This window comes from Leptonotus elevatus, chromosome 11 (assembly GCF_054856555.1).
Source record: "Leptonotus elevatus isolate MCC_2025b chromosome 11, RoL_Lele_1.0, whole genome shotgun sequence".
Classification (NCBI taxonomy): domain Eukaryota; kingdom Metazoa; phylum Chordata; class Actinopteri; order Syngnathiformes; family Syngnathidae; genus Leptonotus; species Leptonotus elevatus.
The window spans coordinates 6,281,184-6,293,975 of NC_141249.1; the positions used below are offsets into that span (position 1 = coordinate 6,281,184).

Here is a 12,792-nt window from a genome sequence, read left to right on the forward strand (position 1 = left end):
AGTGAATTTTTTGGGTTTTATATCATAGCTGTATAGCATTATTAATTTTTTTGCTATCAGATTCTAAAGCATACATTCAATCTCGTGAAACTAGATACGTCATTGTTAATTCTGAAACTATTCCATGATTGAAATACCACACTTGCACAATTTCTTTGAAAAGATATACAGTAAATGTTTCTGTTTTTCACCTTTTTCCTCAGTTCCCCCCAGTTTCAACAGACCCGCCGGATCTGGCGATACATTATCCTCGTCCGGCTTTGGAGTAGATGCTCGTGATGTGATACTCAATAATCCAATCTCTTTATATTGTGAGACCAATGCTGTACCCCCTCCTACACTCACTTGGTACAAAGATGGCCAACCCTTGACCTCCAATGACAACATTCTGATCATGCCAGGTGAGGCAGAAACCACAGAAAGAAAGAGCGGAACAAAAGAACGAGCGAGTTCATGCCAACATGTCAGTGCTTTACTCAGGAGGAAGAGTGTTACAGATCCCCAGGACTCAGGCGGAGGACTCGGGCAGATACACATGTGTGGCTGTTAATGAAGCAGGAGAAGATTCGATTCAGTATGATGTCAGAGTATTATGTGAGTACAGTTTGTAGTATGTGAGTTTGGACTGGATTCAGTATTTTGAAACTACTGTTTGTGTGTGTGCTATATCAGTGCCCCCCACTATACGAGGTATACACGAGTTACCTGATGAGGTCACAGTCTTGGCCAATAAAACAACTTTGTTGGAGTGCCACGTGGATGGAAACCCCACCCCCAAGATCACCTGGTTTAAGGACAGTGAGCCAGTCAGCCCTGATGGACCTCATAGGATTCTGTCTAATGGCAGAACACTTCAGGTAGCATGTCCGTGAATGTTGCTGTATATCTAATGATGGTAATAATTAGGGGTGACAAAATTAGTGCGTTAATATTCGAGTTAATTTAAAGTTCCTTCAACGCGCGATTAATGACTGCCCCTTACTGTAGGCCTACTCGGGGAAATCCTGTCGCAATGCAGTAATAAATTTAGCAGTAATAAATGTAATAATAATGCATAGGTTTGTGGAGACTGGGGTCAAGTTGTATTTTCACAAGCTACTTCATGTAAAGATTAGCTAGCTCTTATTATGAAAAGAAAAATGCACTGTACTGTCACCAACGTTTTACAAATGCAATTGTGCCATCTAATGGCAGAAAAATGATGTCAACGCAAATCAATGTCACACTCGTTTTTTTGCAGTACAGTACATCTTTTTCATTTTAACTCAATATTATGAATTATGAAATTACTGTATCAATGACTAAAAGATGCAGCCATATTTCTTAGTTTAACATTTCCCCCCACTTTTATGTTAACAAGAGTATGAAAACTTTTCATTGTACATTTAGACCAGATATAAAATTTGCGATTAATTATGAGTTAACTATTTTAGTCATGCGATTAATTACAATACCTAGTAATAATACTGAAAACTTTTTTATTATTATTCTGTTGAGTTAGATTTTTATGCTGATTAAAATAAAAATTGGCATGTTGATTACAAAATTACAGTCAGTTTTTGTCTAGCACGTCAAGTTTTTTTCTCCACAGCTTACCCTCCAGATGAGCAAAATTCTACTGATTAGCTGTAGTAAGACTAGTAAGGAGAGCTGATTATACGATTGGACTCATCTACAGCTACATGGCAACCCATTTGTGCTGTCACAAGTGAGAGGTGTGTGCAGCTCCCAATAAGTCAGTACTATCAATACATGCAAACAGAAATTTTGCATAGTAGGAATTAAGAGTAGCCATGTTCTTTTTAAGTAAATAAACAGTACAACATTTTTATATTCTTTTTCAGAAAACAGAGATCTATAGTATATATATAAAAAACGTGATACAGAAAAACTGAGATATTTTTGGGGATTCCGCACCCAAAAATTTGGTAAATACAGCTGTCAAACCGAACTCAACAAAAATCGGGTTTACAAATTTTATTTGTAAATGTCGTCATCTAATTAATGCTTCCATCTAATACCATGCGTTCTGTGTATGAACCATCAGGTGTTGACAGCTCAAGTGTCTGACACAGGACGCTACGTGTGCGTGGCCGACAATGTGGCTGGAAGTGTTGAAAAATCTTTTAATCTCAATGTGCATGGTAAGACAAAGAATATGTCAAATGTGAATGTCTTCCATTAGTTTTGTAACTCAATCTTTCCTTTTTTAGTCCCTCCTACAATTTTAGGCCTGAACCATGAGAATGTGACAGTCGTGGTGAACAACTTTGTGTCCCTGTCATGTGAAGCCATTGGTTTCCCCTCTCCTACCTTGAGTTGGTTAAATGACAGGGGTCCAATTCAGGCCAACACTAATGCACTCATCATGCCGGGTATGTTAAATTTCATGTCATGGAGAAATGCTACACTTGTCTGTAATAGTTAATTGCATGGATTCTTAATGTTCAGCATCTTAATTTGTGCCTGCAGGTGGTCGTACTTTACAAATCCTGAAAGCCAAAGTATCAGATGGTGGAAAGTACAGTTGTTTTGCCATGAATGCAGCAGGAGAGGCTTACAAGAGCATGTACCTCACAGTTTTTGGTTAGTCATCCCTATATGTACAGTACTGTATGTACACTGATTGTAAGAAACAAAGCATCAAATGTGAGTAAAAATGCTCCACTCTCCTTGGCCTCTCAGTTCCTCCCAGTATCCGGGATAAAAATGGGGATTCTCCCGTGGTTGTGAATGTGCTTGCGGGTGAGTCAGTGACTCTGGAGTGTCAAGCCAATGCAGTACCTCCTCCCACCATCACCTGGTACAAGAATGGAAGGATGGTGACAGAGTCTGTCAACTTGCACATTCTGACTGGGGGACAGATGCTTCAGATCAGAGTCTCAGAGGTGAGACTTTTTTTTGTTCATTTGTAGTTTTGAACACCTTTAATCATTTGTGCAAATTTATTTTACCCGTTTTTTTGCTGAAGCATCTTCCTGTTGGGAAACCTTCAATTTGTTATGCTACAAATATATTTTTCAGTTTACAATAATATGTTGCATGATGCCCCTCTAGTCTAAATATGGTATTTGTGGAATATGAGTTAAGCAGCAAAAGCCACCCATTTTTATCCATTTCAGAGGGGTGCCATTTTACCACTTGCTGTCGACTGAAAATTACATCACAGTTGCTCAGGGCTCATGTCACTGCGATGAGCTTGCAAGTGTCACATTACCAAACTCAGAAAACAGGTGAGTCATGATTGGTCGTTGCTTGAGCTCTGAGCAACTGTGATGTCATTTTCAGTTGACAGCAAGTGGTAAAATGTCCGCCTCCTGGAGGGTGGATTTTGTCATTTAATTCATATTCCACAAACGCATGCCGCGTTTCTGGTGGGAGCACATAAAACATATTGTAATGAAACTGTTTGGGTTGACTTCACTTTTAAAATTAATATATAAAAAGATCATTATAATTGCATTAGTATCTTAATTTTTACATTTTCCTAATTGTCATTTTATTTTCAGGTTTCTGATACTGGACAATATGTGTGCAAGGCCACTAACGTTGCTGGTCAGATGGACAAGAACTTCCATCTGAATGTTTATGGTATTCAGGTTCAGCTGATCATTTATTTGATATGCACTAGGGGGCATATTCTCCCGTAAATACTTATTTTGCTGTCACTTATAGTTCCTCCTCGTATTGATGGCCCAGCTGAGGAAAAGGTTGTGGAAACCATCAGTAACCCAGTTACCTTTGCATGTGATGCTACTGGGATTCCTCCTCCCAATCTCACGTGGCTGAAGAATGGACAACCAATAGGTAAACATGTCCCTGCGAAGAAATACAGGGACCTTGTTTTGTCTTTTTGTGAATAAGCAGGTTCATGTTTAAACAAGCTTTTAAGTTGTTTTAAAAAAAAAAACTTTGAATGACATTGTCATTGATTAAATGACTGTGATTTGTTTAGAGAGCTCAGTTTCTTTGGAGATGCACATCTTCTCTGGAGGAAACAAGCTTCAGATTGCACGGTCACAGATGTCTGACAGTGGCACTTATACTTGCTTGGCCTCCAATGTGTTAGGCAAAGCGCAGAAAAAATACCACCTCACCATACAAGGTAGCTAGGAGCTTGAACGTGAAGTGTTACATGTATTTCTTGTGTGCATACACTTGACTTAACCTAAAACTAATAGTAATCTCTTAAGTCCCCCCTAGTATCATCGATTCAGAGTTACCCAATGAGATCGGGGTCCTGCTAAATGAAAGCATACAGCTGGCATGTCATGTCCAGGGATTGCCAACGCCAACCATCCAGTGGTTAAAAGATGGAGAAGTCATCAATAATGTAGGGAATAAGGACTTCAGGTACATCACTACATGCCAGAAAAAAATATGCCCAATCGTGTATGGAAATCGCTGCTATGCTAAGCTTATGATGTTGATGTGGGGTTGCTTAGGATCAGTCCAGATGGCAGCATTCTCACTGTGACTGCTACCCACACCTCTGACAGTGGCAAGTACACCTGTGTAGCCTTCAACAGTGCGGGAGAAGAAGACAGGATATTCAATTTGAATATATATGGTTGGTCAAATACAAAAATCAAATGTTACTTCATCCAAATGTACTTGCTCTCCTGTTGATCACCTTGATCTCCACTTACTCCTGCAGTGCCTCCTGTGATTGAGGGCAACATTCAAAAAGTCGAGGAATTGACCACAGTCCTCGACAACTCAGTCAACATCGAGTGTGTGGCAACAGGATCTCCTCCACCTCAGCTTAATTGGTTGAGAAATGGCCTTCCCCTTCCTGTGTCTTCACACATTCGTCTCCTCTCCGCTGGCCAGGTGCTCCGGTAAGTCTGTGGACATGGCTGCATTCAGAATGGCAGCCCTGGGCATCCGCTATTTAAAGTGCTATATCACTATATAAAAAAGCAATATTTACTTTAAAAAACAGCAACGTTTTTTCTCCCACTCTACAAGGAGTGTTTTGAGTAAAAATGTTTTGTACATTTTACCAGTTTATTTTAAAAAAAAAAGAACGCTTTGTAAGCGTTGAGTCAACCACCACCTACCACCACAACAGGAGTCATGCCGCTTTTTCCATGTGTGCAATTTGCTGGTGTCAGGTGGAATCCTCGTACCTCCAAGAGACCGGTTTTGGTCTAATTTTGGACACACCAGAAATGCAGTATAGTGGTAAACAACAAGAGTGGCAAGAGTCAGGTGACCTAAACGTCTGACTCCACCCACACGGATTTTCGTCCTTGAAGCACCTTCTTCTTTCTTTGTTGTTAAACTATTGCCCTGGCTGCTTTGTGTGCCATCTTATAACCATAACCATAACCCTACCACATCATGATTACAGTATTGTTTGAACACTTTATTGAACAACGAAATTAAAAACTGACCAAAACCCAACTAACCTCAACCATCCAGGAATGCGCTATCTGCTTGGGACATGTAGTACTGCACTTCTGCCTCTTCCTCAAACCGTTTAGTTAGCTCCGCCCTGGCTGACTGAGGGTTGAGTGTTTGTAATGCTCCATGTGTTAAAAAAAAATAAAACTTTACGTCATAAGACAGCGCACCATTAAATTTGCTAATTTAGTTGGAAAAACAATTGTTTAAACTATTTTGAAAAATCCGTGTGGGCGGAGTCAAACGTTTAAGTCCACCCGACATGGCGGCACGCCTTAAACTGCACTCTTTATTCAGGGCTACTTGAAGCTTGTAGCTAGTAAAATGTACTCAAAACTCTCCTTGTAATATTTACTTTGAATTTCTGAGTGAAAATATTACTTTTTTTTCCTTTTTTTTTTTTTACAGTGCCAAATAACCTAAACGTGCAACAACTGTGCAAATTGGTGAACTATTTTGTGCCAATTCTAGGGATGACAAGGTGTCGTATCGGGCCGACACCCAGCCTTATTTCAAGGTATCGCAGCCAATACAAGTATGGGTTGCTCTCTTGTGGCCATTTTACGATCAGGAACTAGAAATTAGAAATAAGAAGAATAGCAAATTGCCATTATTTTCATGCAATTTGAAGGATAATGCTATGTTGGGATACTTCCATCCATCCATTTTCGTGACCGCTTATTCCTCACAAGGGTCGCGGGGGTGCTGACTACGGGCAACCCTGAACTGGTTGCCAGCCAATCGCAGTATTGGGATATATGTCTTTCTTTAAAATCATCTGTCATTGTTTTTATTTTTTTTATTTTATGTATCAAAAGCATTAGTGGTATTGGTGTTAGTGACTGCTCAAAAGTTGAGTTCTCATACATCAGTCCTGGTATCGAACATACCTAGCCAATTCATATAAATCCAATTTGGCATGCCTTAGATACAACTGCATCATTGTGTGAACCCAAACTCCAGTCTCATGACCTTTAGGAAGTCATTTGTATTTTTAATGCAAATTCATATCTGCAAGTTGCAATCAAATGGACTTAGGAACACAGGGGCCAACAATTAGTCAGTCAAAAGTAGGAATGTTTGATACCGCTTTTTTGCAGACCGACACTAGTCACCAAAACTGATACCAATTACTGATACCACTAGTACTTTTCATACATAACATTTCTTAAAAAAAAAAAAAGACAGATCATTTTAAATATTTTTTTTGTTCTCCTCATTTCTAGTTCCTGATCATAAAACGGCCACAAGGGGGCAGCCAATACTAGTATTGGCCACAATCGTGAGTACCGATATCTTGAAATAAGGCCGATACGGAAATATTGGCCCGATACTAATACTTGCTATCGGTACTCGCCCATCCCCCCCAAAAAAAAAAGTATGAATATTTTGGTGAATCAAAAGAAATTAGGAAGGTAGAATGGTATTTTAAATTGTATAATATTGTACAATGACAAAAACATGCAATTTTTCTCAATCATGACATAGATGTATGAATATTATGTGGAGCGGTCATACAAACATCAACTGGTACTTTACTAAATGCCACATTGTTCTTGGAACAGTGTGAGGCCTATCTGTGATTTTCTGCAAAAGTTCAAACTATCAGTGTTCTTACATGTTGTTGTGTCAACCAGGATTACACGCACCCAAGTGTCTGATGGTGGATCCTACACCTGTGTCGCATCAAATAGAGCAGGAGTTGACAACAGACATTACAACCTACATGTGAATGGTGCGTGATAATGTTTTACAGTCTTACAGTGCATTGTTTGATTCTATTAACACTTTTTTTGTCTCAGTCCCCCCAGTCTTGGATGGAGCTGGGAGCACAGAGGATGTGACTGTAGTTCGAGGAAACCTGGCTTCTCTGCTGTGTTTCGCGGATGGAGCCCCAACCCCATCTGTCGACTGGCTCAAAGAGGGGGTACAACTCTCATATGACAGCCAACTGAGACTACTGAGCCAAAATACTACGCTGCAGTTCCTCCAGGCTCAAGTCAGAGACACAGGACACTACACCTGTATCGCTAGCAACACAGCTGGTCAAGCAAGCCGTCACTTTAACTTGAAAGTTCTTGGTATGTGGAAATAATAGCAGCACCTTTAACATCTCTATTTGTGGTGGTGATTGTGCTTAACTTGTCTTTTCAGAACCTCCACAAATCAAGGGATCTGGTATACCAGCAGACGTTTCTGTGGTGGTTAATAATGCACTGGAGCTTCAATGTGAGGCCTCGGGAATTCCTCCACCCTCCTTGACATGGCTGAAGGATGGACGTCCGCTCCCACAAACAGACAGCCTGCGACTACTTCAAGCAGGAAAAGTGCTCCGCGTGGCCTCAGCACAGGTCACAAATTCCATCTGCTTGCGTCAGTCTAAACTACTCATAATACGTTCTGTTTAATAACATAAGACATGTTCAAATGTTAATTCAGTTGGAGGATACTGGCAGATACAGCTGCTTAGCCAACAGTCCAGCAGGCGATGATGACAAAGAATTCTTAGTGCGAGTGCATGGTGAGTAAAAAGGATACAGTGTAAATGATGGTACCCTCACCCTTCATTTGGGCTGTAAAATGTTTCAAGCTTTGGTTTTCTTTTGTATCAGTTCCCCCTAACATTGCAGGGGAGAGTTCTCCTCATGATGTATCAGTGCTGCAGAACAGTCAGGTGACTCTGGAATGTAAGTCTGATGCTGTTCCACCACCAACTCTAAGATGGCTCAAAGATGGCCAACCATTGCTGGTAAAGATAATCAAATATATATATAGTTTTTCAATTTGTTGCCATGACGTCTCCTGAATTATGTGTGTTAATGACTTTTGACCAATGTGCAGGTGTCTGCACGTGTGCGTGTTCTCTCAGAGGGCCGCTACCTACAAATCAACATGGCCGGGCTGAGTGACAGGGCTCAGTATACCTGCGTGGCCAGTAACATCGTTGGCAAGACCACACGCCAGTTTAACCTGATTGTCAATGGTAAAAGTAGTTATTCATTCCCATTCAGATTTTCCAAATTAAAAACAGAAGACTACAATTTCGCTTGAAATCAAATATACAATAAATTCTCACACTGTAAAAAAGAGTGATATTTACTTGAAAAAAACTATAGTTTTTTTCTCTCAGAAATTCTAAGCAAATCTTACAAGGGGAATTTTGAGTACATTTTACTACTTCATTAAAAGTAAAAAATAAAAGCTATGTAAGCGTTGAGGAACGAACTCATGACCTTCAGGTTGGAAGACAGTTATTCTACCACCTGAGCCATCACACTCTTGCTGTTTGCCACTATACTGCATTGCTGGTGTGTCCAAAATGACACCAAAACCGGTCACTTGGAGGTACGAGAATTCCACCTGACTCCAGCAATACACTAACATACGGAAGTAGTGGCATGGCTAAGGTGGTAGAGTGGCTGTCACCCAAGCTGAAGGTCATGACTTTGTTCCTGAACGCTCACATAGCTTTTTTATTTTATTTTAATAAACTCGTAAAACACACTAAAAACTCTCCTTGTAAAAAGTTACTTAGAATATTTGAGAAAACACTTTACAGTTTTTTCAAGTAAATATTGCTCTCTTTTTTCCAAACAAATTAAATCGCTACTCCAGTGGTTCTCAACCCCGGTCCTCAAGTACCCCTATCCAGCCTCTTTTCCATGTCCCCAACAGCCAACACAGGTGTTTCAAACGATCAGCTAATCAATCATCCAGCTCTGCATGAAGCCTGATAACGATCCTCAGCTGTTTTGGCTGAGGGAGACATGGAAAACAAGCTGGATAGCGGTGCTCAAGGACCGGGGTTGAGAACCACTGTGCTACTCAATGTGGTTGTGTTATTACTTTAGCTAATGCTAAATATACCTTGGAAGACAGCTCAACAGCTGTAAATAACCCAATGCACTCATCGTTATCCACCTTCTTTGCTCGGTCCCGGATTGGAAGCTGGCTGTGCCAGTTACCTCGCGGTCCCGCATTGTAACATTGGAAATATGATGCCGTAAAAATTCTGCTGGCGTTAGGTCTAACTGGCGACCATAGCATTAAGCGAGCAGGACTAGATTTCCCGTAATTCTTAGACACAAAAGCAGGAAGTAGTTCTAGTTCCTGTATGACTTTTTAATTGGTTTATCGTATGAATCGCTATGACAGCTCTGTGATTGACATGCACATGACCTAAACAGTTGGCTTGATGACTGGAATAAAATTAAAAAAAAATAGAAAAAACGAGAAGCCACGACAGGACCTGCCTAATAGTGGGACAAATCAATGGGGCTGGAGAAACCGTGACGTCTGGTTTAGCCAGGACGTCTGGTCACCCTAGCCTTGGTTAAATGACATTTAAGGGTTAATTTACTCTGAAAATACTTTGCCTTTTGCCACCACGAATTACGTGTGATGTGTTGAATTAGTAGAAGAATGATTGAAAGAAACTATGATACGACTTTGAAAAAAATAACAATTTGTCCCTTCAGTGCCCCCAACAATCAAAGACGGCCCTCAGACAACATCTGTTCATATTAATAATCCAGCTGTGCTTGAGTGTATTGTAAGCGGTCTACCAGCACCTCGGGTCACATGGAGGAAACACGGAGCTATTTTGGCTGGAGAGAACCCCAGGTACAGAAAAACTTTAACTCCAAAACTATCCTTCAAGTGGTCATTTTTGCATTTTCTAGGAATGCTTATCATAATTGGCTCCCTTTTCATTCATGTCCGTGCAGGTACACGTTTATGGATGATGGCTCGTTACACATCCACTCTGCCCAGGTGACCGACACCGGCCGCTATTTGTGTATGGCAACAAACTCGGCTGGGACGCAACGCAAGAGAGTTGACCTTGAAGTATATGGTGTGAAATAAACATGCAAACACATCATGAATAAGCCAGTAAATTAACAAAAAAAAAGAAATGTTTTTTTGTTCGCTCTGTTTTTTCAGTACCTCCTTCTATTCTTGATGGACGCACCAATGTGACGGTTACAGTCAACGTTCAGACCACCCTCGCTTGTGAGGCCAGTGGCATACCCAAGCCTTCTGTGATCTGGATGAAAAACGGACGAGCAATCAATACTGACCAGAACCAGAATATGTACAGGTTGGTTCAGGTTTTTCTACCTCTCTGTTTTATTATCCAGGATACCTCATAACTCAGGCCAGTCTTTCAACAACAACAACAACAAAAAACAACAACAAAGAATATTTTACATACTATATTATGTGATTATGCTTTTCCCTCCTGCTATTCGGAAGGGATAAGGACTGAAAACTATCTGTCATTGACAGCCCCCTAAAAACAATTATTTTGTAATTCCCCAAAGCATCCACCAGATGGTGACAAAACACTATATTAAGCCCCTTAATTAACTTTTAACATGCAATAGTTTCTTGAGACACTGCTATACTGTTAAATTAGGCAGGGCTTTCAGTGAATAGGGGAGTTTTTCAGAGAATAACCACAGATAGGTTCAAAGAAAAAAAATTGTAAATGCCAAATATACTTCCTGTTTTTGACATTTGTAGGTTGCTCTCATCGGGTTCTCTGGTAGTGATAGCACCCACAGTGGAGGACACAGCTCTATATGAGTGTGTTGTCTCTAATGAGGCAGGAGAAGATGCCAGATCCATCAATCTCACTGTCCAAGGTGAGTGACATCATAACTCCATTGTTGTTTATTAGCGTCTGTACAATATTGTTGGGTGAATTTAAAGTAGATCTCATTTCAATTGAGTGTTTAACTGCTGTTGTCTTTCTAGTCCCTCCATCAATAGCTGATGAACCCACAGACCTCGTTATAACTAGATTGTCCCCAGTGGTCATTGCCTGTACTGCCTCAGGCGTCCCTGATCCCACAATTCATTGGAGCAAAGATGGTATCAAGATGCTCAAGCAGGGGCAAGGATACAGGATCTTGCACACAGGTCAGTGATGTAATGGTTTTGTTGGTATGCATTTGCCTTAACTCTTTGAAATCCCAATGAGTAGCGCAATGTCTTGGGCAGCTCTAGTTTCATGAATGAGCTGGGGGGGGGGAAAACACCCACTACCTATGGCCAGCGTCACTAAACAAACAATACAAGTGTCAAAGTCACTGTTGTGCAGAATAATGTATATTTTCACAAAAAGCTTGTTTTTTCTTTATTTTTTCCATTATAGCTTGGTGTCACTCAAATGACCTATTTTCAAATAGTGATTACTAAAGAATGCAATAAGGTAGAATTATACTTTTTTTCTAATGAGAGAATAGAATCTAATCTTTCATATGGTATCCACCATGTTTACGTAGACGTAGCACACAATATTCTGTTTGCCTTGAAAAATGAGTGAAAATGCTCGGCTGGAGTTGTCTTTTTGGATAACGTTTGGCAGTAAAAAAGTTAATATTTCCCCTTATATGGATATATATGGTGAATCTATAGCAATTATTAATCAGACTGAATTGGTATATTGCACTGTGTTCAGGTCAAGTAGAAATTAGCTCAGCTGAGCTCAGTCATGCAGGACGATATTCATGCACAGCTCAGAATGCTGCAGGCGTTACTCATCGCCACGTGCAGCTCACTGTACAGGGTAAGATGTTTTGAGCATATTAGCTTTGCTTACATCTTATCACGATATAAAATGTTCATCTCTCCCATCTATTTTCCTAGAGCTTCCTGTGATTCATTCCCACCCATCCACCCTGGAGGTGATCCTCAATAATCCCATCGTGCTGCCCTGCGAGGCCACAGGCTCACCAAGGCCGACAATCACTTGGCAGAAGGAGGGCATCAACATACACACCACAGGTCCGCCACCACCTTGCCTATGCGTGTGTCTCTCATTAATCACGTGTGGTCACTTGGTAAAGAAATGACTCATGTTTTCTGATAGGTGGAAGTTTCACAGTGCTGCCTAACGGAAATCTTCAGATCACCAAGGCGTCCGTGTCCAATTCTGGAACTTATATATGTGTGGCTCAAAACCCAGCGGGTACTGCTTTGGGCAAGACCAAACTCAGAGTACAAGGTAAGTAAGCTCTAGTCAGGTAACTTCACGTAAGTTCTTTGTAAACTCATGTGTGTATGCATTTATTTATTTATTTATTCATTTAACTGTGGGGGGAAATAGAAGAGTGACTTGTGTAAATAACAAATACAGAGACAAATAATGCAATACTGCAATAATTATGGAGATAAAACAACATACAGAGACAAACAACACATCAGAATCAAATGTATTGGTCAAGTATGTAAAAACACACAATTTGTCTTCAGTCACAACCTGTCCGAAAAAATAACAATGACCAACAGAGGGAGACAGAATAGGAAGCCTGGCGGCTAGCTAGTTAGCTCTTTTCTCAGTTGGAAAAAAGAGGGGGGGAAAAAAGGCCCAATTTG

General features: G+C 40.5%; 1 protein-coding gene across 6 annotated transcripts in view; it reads left to right on the plus strand.

Annotated features, from left to right (window-relative positions):
- hmcn1 (hemicentin 1) overlaps window positions 1-12,792 on the plus strand; it is a 118,166-nt gene that overhangs the window by 87,996 nt on the left and 17,378 nt on the right. For 3 of the 6 annotated variants that reach the window (XM_086088473.1, XM_086088477.1, XM_086088475.1), the window contains exons 54-80: window positions 204-401; window positions 469-594; window positions 673-857; window positions 2,048-2,144; window positions 2,214-2,375; window positions 2,473-2,586; window positions 2,686-2,888; window positions 3,510-3,591; window positions 3,676-3,807; window positions 3,956-4,105; window positions 4,194-4,353; window positions 4,446-4,570; window positions 4,658-4,841; window positions 7,047-7,144; window positions 7,212-7,490; window positions 7,564-7,760; window positions 7,849-7,930; window positions 8,022-8,158; window positions 8,251-8,392; window positions 9,888-10,032; window positions 10,137-10,264; window positions 10,354-10,510; window positions 10,936-11,057; window positions 11,170-11,334; window positions 11,876-11,983; window positions 12,064-12,201; window positions 12,287-12,421. In XM_086088473.1, coding sequence (XP_085944599.1) covers window positions 204-401; window positions 469-594; window positions 673-857; window positions 2,048-2,144; window positions 2,214-2,375; window positions 2,473-2,586; window positions 2,686-2,888; window positions 3,510-3,591; window positions 3,676-3,807; window positions 3,956-4,105; window positions 4,194-4,353; window positions 4,446-4,570; window positions 4,658-4,841; window positions 7,047-7,144; window positions 7,212-7,490; window positions 7,564-7,760; window positions 7,849-7,930; window positions 8,022-8,158; window positions 8,251-8,392; window positions 9,888-10,032; window positions 10,137-10,264; window positions 10,354-10,510; window positions 10,936-11,057; window positions 11,170-11,334; window positions 11,876-11,983; window positions 12,064-12,201; window positions 12,287-12,421 — 3,951 coding nt within the window. The remainder of the gene's footprint in view (window positions 1-203; window positions 402-468; window positions 595-672; window positions 858-2,047; window positions 2,145-2,213; window positions 2,376-2,472; window positions 2,587-2,685; window positions 2,889-3,509; window positions 3,592-3,675; window positions 3,808-3,955; window positions 4,106-4,193; window positions 4,354-4,445; window positions 4,571-4,657; window positions 4,842-7,046; window positions 7,145-7,211; window positions 7,491-7,563; window positions 7,761-7,848; window positions 7,931-8,021; window positions 8,159-8,250; window positions 8,393-9,887; window positions 10,033-10,136; window positions 10,265-10,353; window positions 10,511-10,935; window positions 11,058-11,169; window positions 11,335-11,875; window positions 11,984-12,063; window positions 12,202-12,286; window positions 12,422-12,792) is intronic. The other 3 variants (XM_086088474.1, XM_086088478.1, XM_086088476.1) reach the window with 2 other exon arrangements.